The sequence below is a fragment of the Culicoides brevitarsis genome, chromosome 1 (genome assembly GCF_036172545.1).
Source record: "Culicoides brevitarsis isolate CSIRO-B50_1 chromosome 1, AGI_CSIRO_Cbre_v1, whole genome shotgun sequence".
Classification (NCBI taxonomy): Eukaryota; Metazoa; Arthropoda; class Insecta; order Diptera; family Ceratopogonidae; genus Culicoides; species Culicoides brevitarsis.
Genome location: NC_087085.1, coordinates 41,137,267 through 41,155,612, shown reverse-complemented (window position 1 = coordinate 41,155,612; position 18,346 = coordinate 41,137,267). Strand labels below are relative to the sequence as shown.

Below are 18,346 nucleotides of genomic sequence, written 5' to 3'. Positions count from 1 at the left end.
CATATAATAAACTCAAGTCCGAACAAAAAAAAATTAAATGATATTACTCGTCTTTTGTACTTTGCACAAAAAAAAGCCGAACGAAAAATAATGGAAAAAATCTAAAATGAAAGTTATCAAAGCATAAATGATGTTGATAGGGCAAAAAAAATAAATACAGGAAGAGGAACATTTCTTGGCATTCTCTCGAATCGAACCGAATAGACAAAACGTGACTTCACTTTTATTCAAGCTCTAATTTGATTTATTGCCGTATTATTTGTTGATTTGCGTCGTTGTTGCATGGAGTTGATGATATGACTTCGCATGCATTCGTTGCGAGGATTAAATTTTTGTTGTCTGGAAGGCAAAAAGCATTTTAAAAGAAATTTTATGTGATTTTTTTTGCGTTTGTGTGTTGTTGCGAAGTCATTTGTCGACATCAATAGCAATCAATTCAATTAAGGAAAATCAAGGGAAAGACATAAATTTTCAAACCGTAAAAACCAGACGTCTCCTCGTGGTTTGGCATTTGAACGTTTCCTCAAGATTTACGTTCGCATCGCATGCAACGATGCATTCCTGAGATTAATCTATTTATCTTCCTGTGATTTTGAGCGATATGTTACTACTTTGTGCCCTCTCTTGAAATAATTGCCTTTATTTAATTCCATCGATGTACGTTCGTCGAGAATATGCAGAGAAACAACAATAATAACAGCAACTAAAGGATATAAATTAGATTCTATGCTCAAACAAACGCAGTGGTTTTATGCTTCTGGCAATGCTGTCGGAGTTACTTGCATGGTGTTTATTGAACGATAAATATTAGATTTCTCCGGGAAACGTTCAATAGATTATCGGCATGCATAAAATCTTTGCGGAGCTGCTCTTCGTTCGAATAATACTTGATTATGTTTATTTACAGATTATTTGCTCAGTATAGAAATTTTCGTATGGAATATCCAATCGAATGATAATAATAATGATAATAAAGAGTCTTCTTATACAAATTCTCTCGAAATGTACGAAATATATCGGAAGTTTCGTTATTTACAACAAAAGTAAATAAATTTAGATATGGAATGGAATGTAAATAAATAAAATAAAAAAATATTGCGAGAATATATTGCAAGTAGGAGGAAAAGTAACGAAAAAAGAAGGAAATTCGGGTAGAAAAAAATGGTCGGGTTTTTAAAATAAAAAAAAAAAATATTTTTTTTTACCCTTCAAAATGTTTTTTTTATTGAAAAAAAATCAATATGTTAGATTTTAAGATATTTTTGCATGATAAAAAAAATTTTTATTAAATTAAATTTATATTCGATTTAAATTTAAAATTAAATAAAATAGCTATAAATTTTTTTTTTATTATTTTGGAAAGAAAAAGAGGCATAAAAAAATTAAAATTTAAAAAATTTAAATAAATTAATTATTAAAATAATGAATTATCATAATATCGATCGTTGATATTTTATTTAATAATTCGATATAAAATAAATAAAAATTACAATTAATTTTAATTGAATAAATTTTATTTTATCTGTTATATTTTTTTATTTAATAAAACAATATTTAAATAATATTCATAAACAATAAAAAATTATTAATAATAATTAAATATAAAAAAAATAATTTTATGTTACTTTTTACTTATTTTTACTTACTTACTTTTTTAACCTTATTTTTTGTTATTTTTTTAAATTCAGAAAAAATTTTCTTATAAAATTAATTTAAATTTTTTCTTTCATATTTTTTTAATTAATACAACAATGTTTAATTTAATAATTTTATTTAAAAAAAAATAATTAAAATTAAATAAAAATTTATGTTATTTTTAAAAAAATAGTGCAAATTTATTTAAAAATTTTTGAATTCAGAAAAAGTTTTTAAAAATTAATTTAATTTTTTTTTTACTTTTTTACATTTAATTACATCTAACTAATTCAAAAATAAAACTTTTAATAAAATTATTTTTTTTTAATAACAAGGTTCTCATCATTAAACAGCGGCAATTGAAAAAAATGCTTTTGAATAAAGAGAAATCTTAACATAAGAAAATTTTTAATATTTATTAAATAATTCATTTAACATTGAACATCATTTAAATTAAATAAATAGAACATGAAAATTAAAATTAATTAAAATCAATTTCTTTTAAATTTCAATAAAACCATGAAAAATATTTTTATTACAAATTTCTTTAAACATATTTTCTTGAAAAAAAAAATCCACTTTAAATTTATTGCACACAAAAAAAGTTGCAAAAAAATCAAAGAACATCATTAAAAAATGTTTGAAAAAGTTTATTTTTATTTTTCTTTCAAGGAGTTTTTCTTCGAATTTTTTTATTGATCAAAATTTTTCCTTGTAACAATTTTTTTTTACTTTTTTTTATACTGCTATGTAATAAAAATTTCTTGCAATTATATTAAAAATCTTTTTAAAAAAAATCTTACCTTGAGACACATGAATATTTCCATAAATGAAGGTCAAAAAATTATTATTCACCAATTTTAATTCAAATTCCTCATAAAATCAATTTTGTAATCCGCTCAAGTCTCCGCTTAATAATATTTAATCACATTGTTATAATTCCCTACACAAAAAAAAATAAATAAAATGATTGAAATCCAATTTAAATTCGCAAAAAAAAATAAAAGTTAAACAGAAAATCTACTTAAATGCTCTTCGGCAGCCTCACCTCGTCATCATCATCGTGCGAAATAAGATAAAAAAAAAAGAGAAATATATCGAATCAATCATTCCGAAATAGGATTTGCCACTTTTCAGTCTCGCATTGGCAAAAGGAGAAAGTTTTCCGACATAATGAGGACGACACACACACGAACAAATTGACAATTTGATAACATCAATCAAATATGCAAAGAAACTCTTTTTTTTTTCATCGCATTTTATTTTTTGAATATACATCAAAATTTTTACACGAGCGGCACGAGAGAAAAATCAGAAAAAAAGAAGAATAATCCGATTTGTTATTTGCTTTATTACAACATCTTTTCGTCTACCTGTCGAAACGAATAAAAAAGGAACAACCTTTTTATATTATATTTGATTGTTTTATGTGTCTTGTACAATATGATGACACTCAACGTGGTGCTTTTTTGTTAAATGATCAAAAAAAAATCGATTTAGTGCGAGGAAAAAATGTCAGGCGAAAGGATTTTTCTTTTTTATTATTTGACTTTTGAAGTAAAAAAAATATTCCATATGCGTCTCCCTTTATTTTAATGGCTCTTTTCGGATATTATTATTACACTTTTAGGCACTTTAAAGCACTCTTTTGTCTGTTCCCACACACACTTTCCATTGTTATATTTTTCGTTATTTATATTTACTTCGCCCGCTTTGTGTTTTTTTCTCGTTCTTTCTCTTCGTTCGTGTTGTTATGGAAAACACTCGATTCATTTATTTTTCCTCTTCTTTGTGTGTTTGTTTGTTATTTAAGAGCAGAACTTGTCTTTATCGCTCTTTGAATAATACAACACACACACACACGACCACGTATCGTTGCTTAATTTCGATTCTATCTATATTATTCCCACAAGACAAATAAAAAGAAGACTTTTTTTTTCACTCGACTCACTCCTCTCGTTTAGAGAATGGCAGAACAAACAGGATTATTTACTGCCCGAGTCTTATTTATCGAAGGGCATTTTTGCGTTGTGTGTTCATTATTAGACTCATTTTTACACAATTTGGAGACTCTTGAAATGATAAATAAATAAAATTCCCTTAAAGAGGTTTCGGAATTTTATTTTTGGATAATCCGTGTTTTCATGCAAGACTTTTTTTTTATTTTATTCAAAGAAGGAAAAATATTGGGAGCAAAGAATAAACAAAGAAAGTTTACGCCTAAAGGCTGCTAACCTTTATTCTCTTTAGATGAATGGAATTTTTTAAACGGTTCCTTCCGAATTGTTTTTTTTTCTTCAAAGATCGTCTTTATTTTTAAATTGTGAAAAATTGAAGTTTTTCAAAAAAAAAAAAAAAAGTTAAAGATATAAAAAAATTAAGATTTTGAAATTAAAATAAAATCCAATATGAATTTTATTAAAAATTAACAAAATTTTTTTAATTTAATAAAATTAACTAATTATTTTTTTTTTTTAGTTAATAAATTATTTGAATTTAAAAAAAAATAAAAATTGATTGAAAAAAAATTAAATAAAATTTTTAATTTTAATACCAAATTTTAAAATTTATTTTTAATATTTTATAATTTAATTTTATTTATTTATTTTTTTTATTTTTCTGTTAAAAATAACAAAATTTGAATTTTTTTTTAAATTATATTTTTTTTTAATTATTTGAAATGAATATATCTTAATTTAAATATTCAAATATTTTTCTTTAATTTTTGAATTATTTTCAAATAAATAATTTCATTAAATATAATTTTTTTTAAAATTTTCAATCAACAAATTTTTTTTAATTTTTTAAATTTAATTTAATTTTGAAAATTTTTAACTTTCAACGAATTTTTTTAATTACCTAATTTATCATTATTATTTTATTTTACTTTATGAAATTATTTTTTATTATTTTTTTATTATTTTTATTTATTTTTTCTTAAATAAGATTTCTTTTTTTTGTTATTTAGAAGAATTTTTTTTAATTTTTTATTGTTAAAATTTAAATTCAAATATTTTTGTTTATTTTTTGAACTTTTTTTATAAACCTAAATAATTCCATACGAAAAAATAAAAAAAATTTAGAAAATCGTCAAGTAACAAAATTTCGACAAATCAAGTAATAATTTTTCTTATAGAATTAATAAAAATAAATTTTCAGAAAAATATTCATTATTCAAAAAAAAATTTTTTTTTTTAATTAATTATTTAACTTTTAATTATTTTATATTAAATATTTATTTTTTAATTTTCAGAAAATATTTATTTTTTTTTTAATTAATAATTTAATTAATTTTTTTTGAGGTAATAAAATTTTTTGTCTTCATTAAAAATTAATTTTTTTTTTTTGTAAATTTTATTTTTTAGTTCAAAAAATTAAATTAAAAAAATGAATCTTAAAATATTTTCTTGCAATTTCGAAACACAATTCCTTCACATTGCACACATTGTTTGGTACCCTTTCATCTGGTTTTTACGATTAATTAAACTAAAAGACGGAAAAAAGGGATCTTCATAATTTACACGAGTCATTATCACAAGCACACGCACACAAAAACAATTATTACATCGGGTAACGAAGTTGTTGTTGTTGTTGCTGACTGCCTTGCTGCTTTTTCATGCGAATTGAGCAAAAAGGGCAGTTTTTTCTTCTACTCTTTTTTTTTCTTCTTCGTGTCTAAGACAAAAGCGCCCACATTTCACACAAATGACAAGACAAACGGAACAAAAGGAAGTTCAGGTAACGAAGGAATTTTAGTTTCTGCGAAATTGCTCAGAAATTTTGCTACTTTTGCCCCGTTTTGAGTGATGACGCTCGTATATCAGCGGCTTTGCTCGTGTGCAAAAGACATGAAACAAGAGAGATTTATTGTTGAAGGAAAATTACATTTCCCGACGAAGAATGAGTGTTGGCAATAAAAAAAGGTATTTCACATCATCAACTTTAATTTCTCCGTAGTTCGCTGATGTGACCGTGATTCTTGTGCATTGGCCCATCAAAAGGCGAGAAAATAAAAGTTTTTTCCCTTTTTTGTCAAATATGTGAAAAAATCACTATAATAATAACAATTTATTGAAATTTAAGTGTCTCATTTGATTTTATCTTCTTCAGCTCGTTCAGTTGTAATTTCTGAAAAAAAAAGAAAATAAATAAAAAAAAAGATACAAAAAAATAATAAAATAAAGACGTCGAAAGAAAAAATGTAAAATTCCCATCACATCGACGATCCGATCCTTTTTTCATGCTGCGACTTCTATTTGGTTAAAAAAATATTTTTCTCATTTTTTCGTTTTTTTCTTTCTTTTTTTGCAGATTTGCACCAACACGCGCTGCAGATCCTTGGGATGGCGTGCGAGTCGCCGATAAATTTAGTCCTGTGTGTCCTCAACGACTGCCAAATATCTTAAATGAAACGCTGGCATTAGAGAAAATGCCCAAAGGACGTCTCGAATACCTAAAACGTTTATTGCCTTTTTTACAGAATCAGTCGGAGGACTGTTTATATTTGAATATTTTTTCACCGATGCATGGTAAGTAACTTTTTTTTCCTGTGTCCTTTTCCAACAACAACCTTCGACGTGGCTAAAAAATATTTATTTAAGGCTTGTTAAGCTTTTGCCGGAAATACGCAGCTTAGAAAAAATAAATTGAATTGTAAAACATCCAATTGGGCATTACAATCACGAACATCCGAATGCGTCGTCGTAGTCGTGCCTAATCCTGCAAAAAAAAATGAGAAAAAATATTATTATTATCATCGCCTTACAATGCACTTTTTCGCCCCTTTTTAGACGCTGGAGGAAGAAAGAAAAATACCCGTTTCAATTGTCATTGAGAGACAGAAAAGCGAGTAATTGAAAATTTTTGCAGTAAAAATGTTTACACGAATTGCATTTTAACGAGAAAATCCCTTGGAATCGAATGCGGAACCAATCCGGACAAAACAAAAAAGAGCGAGAAAAACTTTTTTTTTATCCTCGCCATAAAAATAGTTTTGATATAAAAAAAAATCTGAATCTAAGCTGGTAATTTTTTATTTCGCAAACAATTGAAAAAGTTAAGCCTCCTGCATGCATGAGCGAATAAAAGAATAAAAAGCAGGAAATTTTAACTTTCCCTAAACGTTTTTTTTTCCTGCAATACCAACAATAATAATAATGAATCGCATTCAAAATCACGAGTAATAAATATAGGAGAACGCTCTCGCACGTCTCTAATTGAACGATTGTTGAAATCAAATCGGAAAAATAACGGATTTTTATCTGTTTTTTTTTAACGTGACATTAAAATTTTATCGCTTTTTTGTGGAGACGGATGGTAGTTTATTTTTTTTTATCCCTTTGGGAAATTTTTATTTATTTTAGTTTTTTGCGTTTTGAATTTTTGTTGGAATTTTTAAAATAAAAATTTAATTTTTTTAATAAATTTAAAAAATTTAATAATTTTTTTTTTTTAAATTTTTTAATTCATTTAATTTATTTTAATTAATTAAAAATTAAATTATTTTTTAAATAATTTTTTTAAAAAAAAATATTTTAAATTTTTTTTGTTTAATATTTTATTTATGAATTATTAAATTAATGAAAATTATTTGAATTATTTAAAAAAAAATTTAATTTTTAAAAAAATTATTAAATTAACAAATTTTTTTTTTTTTTATTTTAAAAATTTATTTATTTTTATTTAATTAATTTATAAATTTATTTTTTTGAATTTTTAAATATTTAAATTTAAATTAATTATTTAAATTATTTAAAATTTAATTTAATTTGATTAATTTATTTAATATTTTAACATTTAAACATTTTTGAAATATTTTATTTAATTTTTCGAATATATTTATTTTTAAATTCATAAATTTTTGAATAAATTTTGATAATTCAATTTATTTTTTTTTTTTTAATTAATTTTTTTTTAAATTTTTTCAAATAAATTTTTTTTTTTGAAAATAAAATTTTAAAAAAAAAATTAAATTTATTTTTTTGACAAAAAAAATTTTATATTTAAAAAAAATTCTTAAAAGAAGCAAAACACGAAAAGAGATAAATTTCGTCGAAACTTTCAAGGCACGACGAAACTTTTAATCTATTGTGTCGTTAGATAGACCCATTAAATTGACGTCATTTTGAATTGTTCGTTTAGAATTAATTCGATTTATGTAAATTTTTTTGCCATTCAGAAATAATGACAGTTATGACGATGACATTTAACGACAGAACAAAAAAAAAGTTTTAAACGGAAAAATGGGAAAATTTTTATTACCTCGATCAGATAAATTTCCAATTTTTGTCCACCCCGTCGATTGCCAACCAATTTATCAGTAGATTTGATTCTGCTTCAATTCTTACGGAATAGTTTTATTTTTTGTGTCTTCAGTGAAAAAAAAATTATCTGCGCTGATTGCCATGTTCATGTCGAGATTTTCAATAAGACAATTTCAATTGATGGCTCTGCAATAAAATATCTCTTTTCTATCTCATCCATTTGCAGCATCATCGTTAGAACAAAAATTACCAGTAATTGTATTTCTACATGGAGAATCATTTGAATGGAATAGTGGCAATCCATTTGATGGTACAGTATTAGCCAGTTACGGTGAAGTGGTTGTAGTTACTATAAATTATCGTTTAGGTATATTAGGTGAGTATATCCAACGTTGATTAGCTCTGCTTTCATTTAGAAATTGACTCTGTGAGACGAAAAAGAGGGAAATTTGAAACATTTTATTATTTTAAAGTTTTAAACTTTGTCTTAAAAGTTAAATTTTTACCTTAAAATTTTAATTTTAGAATTTCAAAAAATTTTCAGAACTTGAAAAAAAAATTTTTTGATCATAAAAAGATTTAAATTTTTTTTTTTTGCTTTTGAAGCTATTGCAATGCTAATTTTGTACCTATAAAAAAATTAATCAAGACAAAATTTATATTTTATTTTAAAAAAAATAATTCAATTTAAAAATTTTTGAATTTATGAACTGAAAATTGATGAAAATTATTATTTTTACTCAAAAATTAAAAAAAATACTTTTATATTAAAAATAGATTTAAATTCAATTTTTTAAATTATTCTGAGAATAATTTTTTGAAAATATAATTTAAAAAAAATAAAATATTTTAAGTTGAAAAAAAAATTTTTTATAAAATTAATTTTTGAGGTTAATATTAATTAAATTTATTTAAATTAATTAAATTTAATTTTTAAAATTAAAAAAAAAAAATATATTTTGGAAAAAAATCAATTTATTTAATTAAATAAATAAAAATTTCAAATAAAATTAATAAAAAAATAATTAAATTTTTAATAAAAAAAAATTATTTTAAATAATTATTTAAAAATTAATTAATTTTTATTTATGAAATATTTTGAGATAATTTAATTTTAAAAATTAAATTAAATTATTTCATTAAATTTTATTAAAATTAAATTAATTAATAAATTTAAAAATTAAAATACCTGAAAATATTTTATAAACAAAATAAAAGTAAAATTTACCTCTTTTCGCTTCGCAGCGTCGAGTTGTTATTGTAAAAATCGCAAAACGACCGATAATGAAAATCAAATAAATTTATCGGAGAATAGGGAGTAATTAATTGCATGTTTTTCCATTCATTCTCTCTCCTTTATCAGGTTTTTTAAATGCCAATCCAAGCCCGCATATTCGCGCGCGCGTAGCAAATTATGGTCTCATGGATCAAATGGCTGCCTTACATTGGGTCAATCAGAACATCAAGTTGTTCGGCGGAGACCCGTCGATGGTAACACTCGCGGGGCACGGAAGCGGCGCCGCATGCATCAATTTTCTTATGAGTTCGCCAACAATGGTGCCTGGCTTGTTCAATCGCGCAATCCTCCTTTCGGGCTCGTCGCATTCGTCATGGGCGCTGGTCGAGGATCCCGTCATTTATGCCCTCAAGTTGGCAAAGGAACTCAATTGCAGCGTGCCCGACGATCTGTTTCGGCATCACGAGCAAATTGTCGATTGTTTGCGCGACGTCCCGATCGAGAATTTGTTAGCGATCGACATTCAACCACCGAGTTTTTTAAATGCTTTTGGCCCGTCGGTAGATGGCGTTGTGATACGAACGGGGCACGTGAATCAAGAAATGGATGATGCGCCGGCACGAGGTCCCACGAAACGATCGCAAAATCAACCGGGACGCTACGATTTGTTGTTTGGCGTCGTGACGGGCGAAGCGCTGTGGCGTTTTAGTGCGCACGACATCCAAAACGGGTTCGAGGGCGAACGGAGAGACAAAATCCTGAGAACGTATGTGAGGAATGCTTACACGTATCATCTTAGCGAAATTTTTTATACGATAGTCAACGAGTACACAGACTGGGAGCGCACGAATCAGCATCCGATCAATACGCGAGATGCGGCGGTGCAAGCCTTATCTGATGCACAATTTGTGGCGCCGGTTGTTCATACGGGCGACACTTTTGCTCCGACGCCTCCGCAAGGTCCGGGCAGCGAAGACGATGAAAGTCAAAAATGCTTTTTTTATGTCTTCGATTATCAGACGAAAGATGGCGATTATCCGCAACGCATGGGAACTGTGCATGGCGAAGATTTGCCGTATGTCTTTGGAGCGCCTCTCGTCGAAGGTTTCAATCATTTTCCGCATAACTATACGAAATCCGAAGTTGCGTTATCGGAAGCGATGATGATCTATTGGAGTAATTTTGCACGAACTGGGTGAGTTTTTAACTTTTTTTTTACTCAAAATATTTTTTTCGAGATCCAAAATTATTACCAAAAATTTAATTTTATAATTTTTCTACCTAAAAATATTAAAAAAAAATTAATAAGTTTAAATAAATAAATTAATTAAAAATTAAATAAATAAATAGGTTTAAAAAAAATTAATTATTAAATAATTAAAAAATAATTAAATTTTAATAAAAAAATTAAAATTAAATTTTTAAATAAAATAAATTATTGAAATTATTTGACTTTTTAATAAATATTCTAAATAAGAACAATTTTTAAAATAAATTTTAAAAAATTTTTTTTTTAATTTTATTTTTAAAATTTATTTATAAAAAATCTAAAATTTTGAAATTTTATTTTACTGTAATTTTTTTTAATTTTGAACTTTTTTATATTTCAGAAAAAAAAATTATTTTTTTTTAATTTTAATTTTATTTTTATTAAATTTTATTTTTTTTTTTCAAAACATTAAAAAAATTTTTTTTAAATTATAAAAATTTATTTAAAAAAAATAAATTAATTAATTTTTTATTTAATTAATAATTTTGATTTAATTTTTTTTTCATTTAAAATTTTTTATTAAATTTTTTTTAATTTTTTAAAATTATTTTTAAATAATTAATTTTTTTAAATTAATTTTTTTAATTATTTAAATCTTCATTATAGAAAATATTTTAAAATTTAATTTAACTTAAATTATTTAATTTTTTTTTATTTTATTTAATTTTTATTTAATTTAAATTATGATAAATTTTTTTAAATATTTTTTTTTTAAAATAAAAAAAATAATTTTTAATAATAATAAAAATAACTTTAATTTTGAAATTTAAAATAATTAAATTAAAAATATTTCTCAAATATGAGCAAAAAAAAATTATAAAAAAATAATTCTTGACAATTTCTCGGAAAAATATTTTTCATTTTTCCGCAGAAAGATTCGAAACCAAAGAAAATCTAATTTTAAACGAAAATTTCCATTTCAGTAATCCCAATGAGCATCATCGCCAAGACTCTGTGTTGCCCGCATCAAAGGAAAGAAATCGTTACCGAAGCGTCACGTGGGAAGAATACGACCCAGTTCACCAAAAATACTTGGAAATTGGTAATTTTTCTCCTCTCAAACGCAAAAAGAGACAATTTTTAATATTTTTTTCTCTCCTTTCAGGCATGAAGCCACGCATGAAAAATCACTTCCGTGCGCATCAACTCTCCATCTGGCTCAAGCTAATTCCCGAACTACACAAAGCCGGCATGGAAGATGTCATCGCCAGACATAATTTATTCAAGAATCACGACGACATGAACTTGTACGAGGGAATTGTAAAGCCGGATTCACGATTTGCCTTTCTCGACGACAGCTACAAGCGACGCAACAACATCACGGAGCTCGTACTCGGCGCAGGTACGTGTCCATTTATCATCGATTAACGTTCGATTTTGCACGAAGGGAACTTAAATTGACCGATTTTTAATTTTTTTTCTTTGTGTCACGGAGTTTTATGACTTTTTCGCAGCAGAAAAAAAGCTCAAAACGGAGATTTGAAGAATTTTCCATTAAAATAATATTATCGTCATTGTCATCGTGTGCCATTTTATAACGAAAACGTCGACACTAAAAATAGAGAACATGAAAATTAAGCTCAAACGTATTATTACCAATGACCTTTTTCCTCTTAAAATATTCATCATTTTGCATTTATTATGAGAGGAGGCGCGTTTGCTCATGTTTCATTGTCATATTTCATAAGTTTCCAACTGCTGACAATGAAAAGCGAGCGAGGATGAGCAACGTAGAAGAAAAAAAAAGCAGAAATGCAAACAATCCATTAATAATATCTTTAGTAGCTGTACTCTTTGGTATCCCGCTAGAAAATGACGTACTTCGTTACACACGGAGAAGCGAGAATGAGTGAGTGTGTCTGGAGATTGGAGAATAATGATGAAGAATATGCGTGATGATGTTTGTGATTATGCTGACGATGATATTTGTTGGTGCGGTGTGTCGCTTGTCGCTTGTGAAAGATGACAAAAAAGTTTGGTGTCAAATTTTAAAGTTTTAAACTTTTTTTTTGCTCGCATTTGGAGACACTTTTTGTTGGAAACGAACATTTATCGTGATGCCGCAACAATATTTTCATTGGAGATTGCAAATTTCAACATATTTTTTTTTTTTGAGAAAAATATGAAGCTTCTCATTTTGTTCGAATAAAAAAAAACATCTAAAAAATATTTTTTATTATTTTTTTAAATAAAATACCTATTAAAAAAATTATTTCAATTTAATTTAATTTTTTTTTAAATTTTTATTTTTTTTTATAATATTTTTTTTATTTCAATAATTTTTTTTCAAAATTTTATAAAAATAAACTAATTTAAAAAAATTAATTTTGATTAAAAAAAAATTTAAAATTCAATTAGAAACAATTTTAAATTTAGTATTTTCCAATTTTTAATAATTTTTTGAAAGCGTTTGAAAAATTTACATTTTTAATTTTTTAATATATTTTTTTATTTTTTATTTTATTTTATTTTTTTTAATTTTTTAACACTTTTAGACGAAAGAAAAAATTATTTAATTTTTAATATTTTATTTTGAAAAAAAAATTATTGCTTGAAAAAATTTAAAAAAAATATTTTTTTTAAATAATATTTATTAAAAATAATAATTTAAGAATGAAAAACAATTAATTAAACATAAAATTTAATTAAAAACTTAAAATTCAATTAAAAATTTTATGAATTTAGTTTTCTAAAATTTAATTAATTAAATATGAAATTTATTAAATATTTAATTAAATTTAAATATACCTATTTGTGAAAATAGAAAACCTATTGCAAAAAAAAAAATTTTTTTTGAAAAAAAATTAAAAAAGAAATATAAAATTTTATTAAAAATGTTAAACTTATTAAAAAAATTAAATTAAAAAAATTAAAATAAATTAAATTAAATTAAAAACTTATTTAATATGAATTTAAAATAAAAAAATTATAGTTTAAATGAAAAATTAAATAAAAAAATATCGTAAAAATATGAAATTTTGAAAATTAAAAAAAATTATCTGAAAAAAATATTTAAAAAAAAATTAAATGCAAGGATAAATTATAATAAACTTACCAAATTTCATACTCGAACTTTTGAAAAAGTCAACATTTGCAATCTCTTAAAATAATAAAGAAAAAAAAACAAAAACTTTTTAACAATAAAATATGATCAAAATTCACTTTACTCCCTTCGCGCAACGCCGTAATAAATCAAAAGAGAACGTTAACGATTTTTTGAATAAACAGAATTTTGTCATATTATTTGTATTAAATTAAAGGATAGTTGCCAAAAACTTTTTTTTTTCGTTTTTGCTAATATTTATTTTTGTTTCTCTCTCGTTTTAGGAATAACAACGATGGATCCGCTGCCATTTACCACGTGCATCCCATTGGGAAATTATTCGGGTTACGGCGGCGGAAATGCACACGCAACAACCAACATTGCCAATTCCACGCAAGATACTTTAGCGGGATACGAAGCAGCTGGTTACGCTGCCTACTCGACTGCCTTATCGGTAACGATCGCCATCGGTTGTAGTCTTTTAATTTTGAACGTGTTGATATTTGCCGGCGTTTACTACCAACGTGACAAGACGCGTTTAGAGGTAAAAAGTTTGCAAAAGCAGTACGGTCAACAACGCCCGGGCCATCAACAATCATTCGATCCCATTAAACATGCTCATTTTCACCTCGGGCACTCGCAAAGCGCAAATGTCATCGTCGACGTAGAAAATCACGATACCGGCGCACTCATCCTCTCGAGTACGGGGGAGAAATCGCCGCACATTTGTTCCAACTCGATGCAAATTAATGTAATGAAAACAAGTTCGCCGGGGCACGGAGGCATGACAACGGGTTGCATGACCACGACGCAGGCACAAACGAAAATCCCCAATAACGCGTGTTACGCCAAACAGCAGCAGCAGCAGCAACAAAAATCATCGGAAACGCAAATGCCGATCACAGCGGGCGTTACAATCCCCATCAAGACGACGCAGAATTTCAGCGGGAGCAATAATAATCGGAGTATTAATACGAATGAGTCGTCTTTTACGACGTCAGTGCCGAGTGCGGGCATGATGACACTGCCAAAATCGAGTAATTTGTCAATGCAACAACATATGATGACGATGCAATATAGCGGGAATGGCGGGAACACGAATCCTGCGTCGTGCATGACGCTTCCGAGAAATCCAGCGACGTTAAATAATACAGGTAAGGCTCTTGTTTTGACACTCAGGGTGACAAATTACTTTTAAATTTTTCATTAAAACTACAGAAAAATAAATTCTTTAAAAAAAAAATTATAAAAAAATATTTTTAAAATTTTTATAAATTTTTTAAAAATTTTTCATAATTTTAAAGTCGAACTAACTTTATTAAATTTTATTCATAAATTTTAAATTTATAAAATAAAAAATTAAAATAAATTAAAATTAAATTAAATTAAAAATAATCTTGAAAAAATAATTAAAAAATATTTTTCAAAATTTTATCTACAAATAATTTAAAAAATAAAATAAAAAATTATTTTAAATAATATTTTTTAATAAAAACAAAATTAAAAATAATTTAAAAAAAATAAAAAAAATTATTTTAAAATATTCTGAAATAGGTAATTTTAATATATTTTTTTTATTTTAAAATATTTTTTTAAACTTAAATTTACTCTTTTAAAAAAAAAATTAAAAATTTAATATTAAAAATTTATGAAAATGTAAATTGTAAAGCATAATAATATCAAAATTTTTAAAAATTAATTTTAAAAAAATTAAAAGTATAAAAATAATATTTAAACAAATAAATAAAACTGCAAGAAAATAAAAAAAAATTAAACAGCATCAATTTCTTCATTATATTCGTTTAATTTAAAAAAAATTTATTAAAATATTTATTTTTAAAATTTTTCATAAAAATATTAAAAAATCTTAAAAATTATTTTAATTTAAATAAAAAATTAGAATAATTTTTATTTTTTTTAACTCAATAATTTTAATTTTTTTTTTTAAATGAGTTATTTTCATTAAAAATTTACTCATTTTCTTGTTTCAAAATTACTTCTGAAAAAATTATAAAAAATTGTCACCCTGTTTCGCACAACTCGATTTACATTAATTACACCTCTTTGTGTCTCTTTCGCTCGTTTCTCGTTTTTTCTTCCACACACAAACACAAAATTGAACCTTTTCACAGAATTCTGAACAAAAAAAAAATGTTTCACAGATTTGCAGCAGAAACAACCGCCAAATGGAAGTGTCATCGGCGTGCATACGCACACATTGGGACGACATCCGCACTCGCATTCGCGCCCGCAACAAATAATTCACCAATCGAGTAGCTGTAGTCGTAGCAATAGTCCCGCAGATAATCGCCCTCTGTTATCCTCTTCCTCGCAATCGTCGTCGGCGACAACGGCAACGATCTCGTCGCAGCAACAACAACAACAACAAACCCCAATCCCGAAGGCAGCCATGGATGAAATGAGAGTATGATTTGATTTTTAGGCACCATCACCGCCAAAACCAACGATAACAACAACATCGCCATTAACAAACATAAACATTGTTTTGTGGCTTCAACAGGCAAATACGATGATGGTGTTCTTCTATCGCGCTCGCTCCCGACACATTTTGTTATCGTCGCAGGTAAACCATCTCCTCTAACCATCGCACACCGTTCAACTTTATCAAATTTCACTCAATAAAATTTATTTTTCTAACGCGGTGTTGAAATAACACGCGCACATCCACGCAAACCTCTGCAAATAAAAATACTAAAAAAAATTAGGTTGATACAATTATTAAAAATGTTTCAGATTTCATGAACTTTCAATTTAAAAATTTTATAAAATTTAATTTTAATAATTTTGTACATCTAAAAATTAAAAAGGATTTTCTTTCATCCTTTCATCCAATATAATTAATTTTTTTTTATTTTTTTCAGATAAAAGATTTGACTTATTTAATAAAAATTAATTATTTAAAAAAAATATATATTTTTAATAATTTTATAAAAAATTATTTTAATTATTTTTTTTAAATTATTGTTAATTTTAGTTTGTTTATTATATTTATTTTATTAAAAATTATTTATTTTTTATTTAATTTTTTTTTTTGCAGCAAAACTTAATTTTAATAATTTCTATTTAATTAAAATAAAAAAAATTATTTGAATAAAATTTTGCTTCAAAAAAAAAAATAATAAATAAAAATAAAATAAATAAATAAAATAAAATAATTTTGATTAAAATTAATAATATAAAAAAATTAAAAGGAACAATAATGTTTTATAAAATAATTAAAATAAATTTTTATAAAATAATTAAAAAAATATAAATAAGTCGAATAATTCTGAAAAAAATTTTAAAAGTAAAAATATTGAATTAATTTAAATTAATTTTTTTTTTTTCATAATTTTTGGGTCAAAAATTAATTAAAAGTTGAAGATTTTCTTAACTTTTTAATATTTAAAAATTTTTTAAAAATTTCATATAAAAATACGAAACACTTTCAATAATTGTATCAACCTGAATCCATAAATTTTCAGTGTCATCAAGATTTTATTACTCGACACTTCTCTCATGAAAAATACAAAAAACAAAAAAAAACTGATGTCAGATTTGGTCCTTTGATAACACGAATAAAAAAATCTAAACGTCAATAAATTACTTTTGAAATGTTTTTTCATGCATTTTTCGTGTGCGTTTCCATTGAATTGTCAACATTTCTGTGGTTGCCGCTTCAAATCTGAATTCCGGGTCATTTTTAATTAAATTCAAATCAACGGAAATGTAAATAGAGCGTGGTACTAACATGCTGCGATTTTTATTAAATAATTTCATTTCGTTTCAAATTTCGTGTTTATTTTTGCGAACGGTGCAAAATAATTATGGAGACGCCTGCTTCATATTTAATTAGTGAAAAATATTATTTTTTCATTATTTCAAAAAAAGTGAAATAAAAGCCATAAATACATATCAATAAATGCTGTTTATTGTCAGAACTTTTAAAAAAAAATTTTTAAATAAAAATCCTCTCATTAAAAGTTTATTTTGTTTTCGTCAAAAAAAAAAAGACATGAAAAACTGAGTAAATGTAACAATATAATAATTATCAGATTTTTTTCCTGCTCAGTTGACGACCATTAAAAATACAAATATTTTTTTAATTTCCTGACCTACAAAAAAAAAAAAGTTTTTTTTTATTTTTTTAATTAATAACATAAAAAAAATATTATTTCTGTACTTTTGGAACAATCAGTGCGCTTTACAACGCACATTAATAATAATAAAATATTTTCCGTGTCTGTCCTGTGTGACAAAATAGCGCACGTTTAATTTCCATGATGAGAGTAATTTATAAAAAAAAAAGTTTTCTCACATTTATTTTTGTTTTGAAACGAAAACAGGCGTGTGCCGCCATCAAATTAAATGAGTTTCGATTAAATTGAAGGATTTCATTTCATTTTTGCGCACTTTTCGTCAAAAAGAAGTTAATTAAACTTTTTTGTTGTCTGAAACAATAACAGACAGAAATCAAAAGATGTTGCAAAAGTCAAAACCAACGAAAAAATGCGGAGAAAAATGTTTTTTCTCGTGAATATCTCTTTCGTGCTCGTGAAAGAGGAATGTTGTAATTAATGTACAAAATTTCTGAGAACAACAGCATGCCAGTCGGCTTTTCAAGTGAAATTTCACAGTTGATTCTGTAATTTAAGATAAATTACAGTCTTTTTGTAAATAAATATAAATAAATTCAGTAGAAGGAGTCATTTTGTAAATATATATCGTATTGTATTGAAAATGGAAGAAAAATTTTTTTTTAATTTTTTTTTTTCTAAAAATTAACTTTGACTCTTGTTAATTTGATAAATGAACTAAAAAATATCAATAAATTGCTTAAAGCAACTGTAAAAATTTTGTAAAAAAAATTAAATTAAATAAATGATAAAAAATTACAA

At 24.9% G+C, this 18,346-nt stretch overlaps 1 protein-coding gene across 1 annotated transcript in view; it reads left to right on the top strand.

The window, feature by feature from the left end:
- Nucleotides 1-16,132, top strand: part of LOC134837844 (neuroligin-4, Y-linked) — a 55,688-nt gene extending 39,556 nt beyond the window's left edge. The window contains exons 2-8 of the mRNA XM_063853236.1: nucleotides 5,947-6,164; nucleotides 8,125-8,274; nucleotides 9,262-10,330; nucleotides 11,329-11,447; nucleotides 11,511-11,747; nucleotides 13,733-14,602; nucleotides 15,611-16,132. Coding sequence (XP_063709306.1) covers nucleotides 5,947-6,164; nucleotides 8,125-8,274; nucleotides 9,262-10,330; nucleotides 11,329-11,447; nucleotides 11,511-11,747; nucleotides 13,733-14,602; nucleotides 15,611-15,879 — 2,932 coding nt within the window. The 3' untranslated portion in view covers nucleotides 15,880-16,132. The remainder of the gene's footprint in view (nucleotides 1-5,946; nucleotides 6,165-8,124; nucleotides 8,275-9,261; nucleotides 10,331-11,328; nucleotides 11,448-11,510; nucleotides 11,748-13,732; nucleotides 14,603-15,610) is intronic.
- Nucleotides 16,133-18,346: the final 2,214 nt, after the last annotated feature.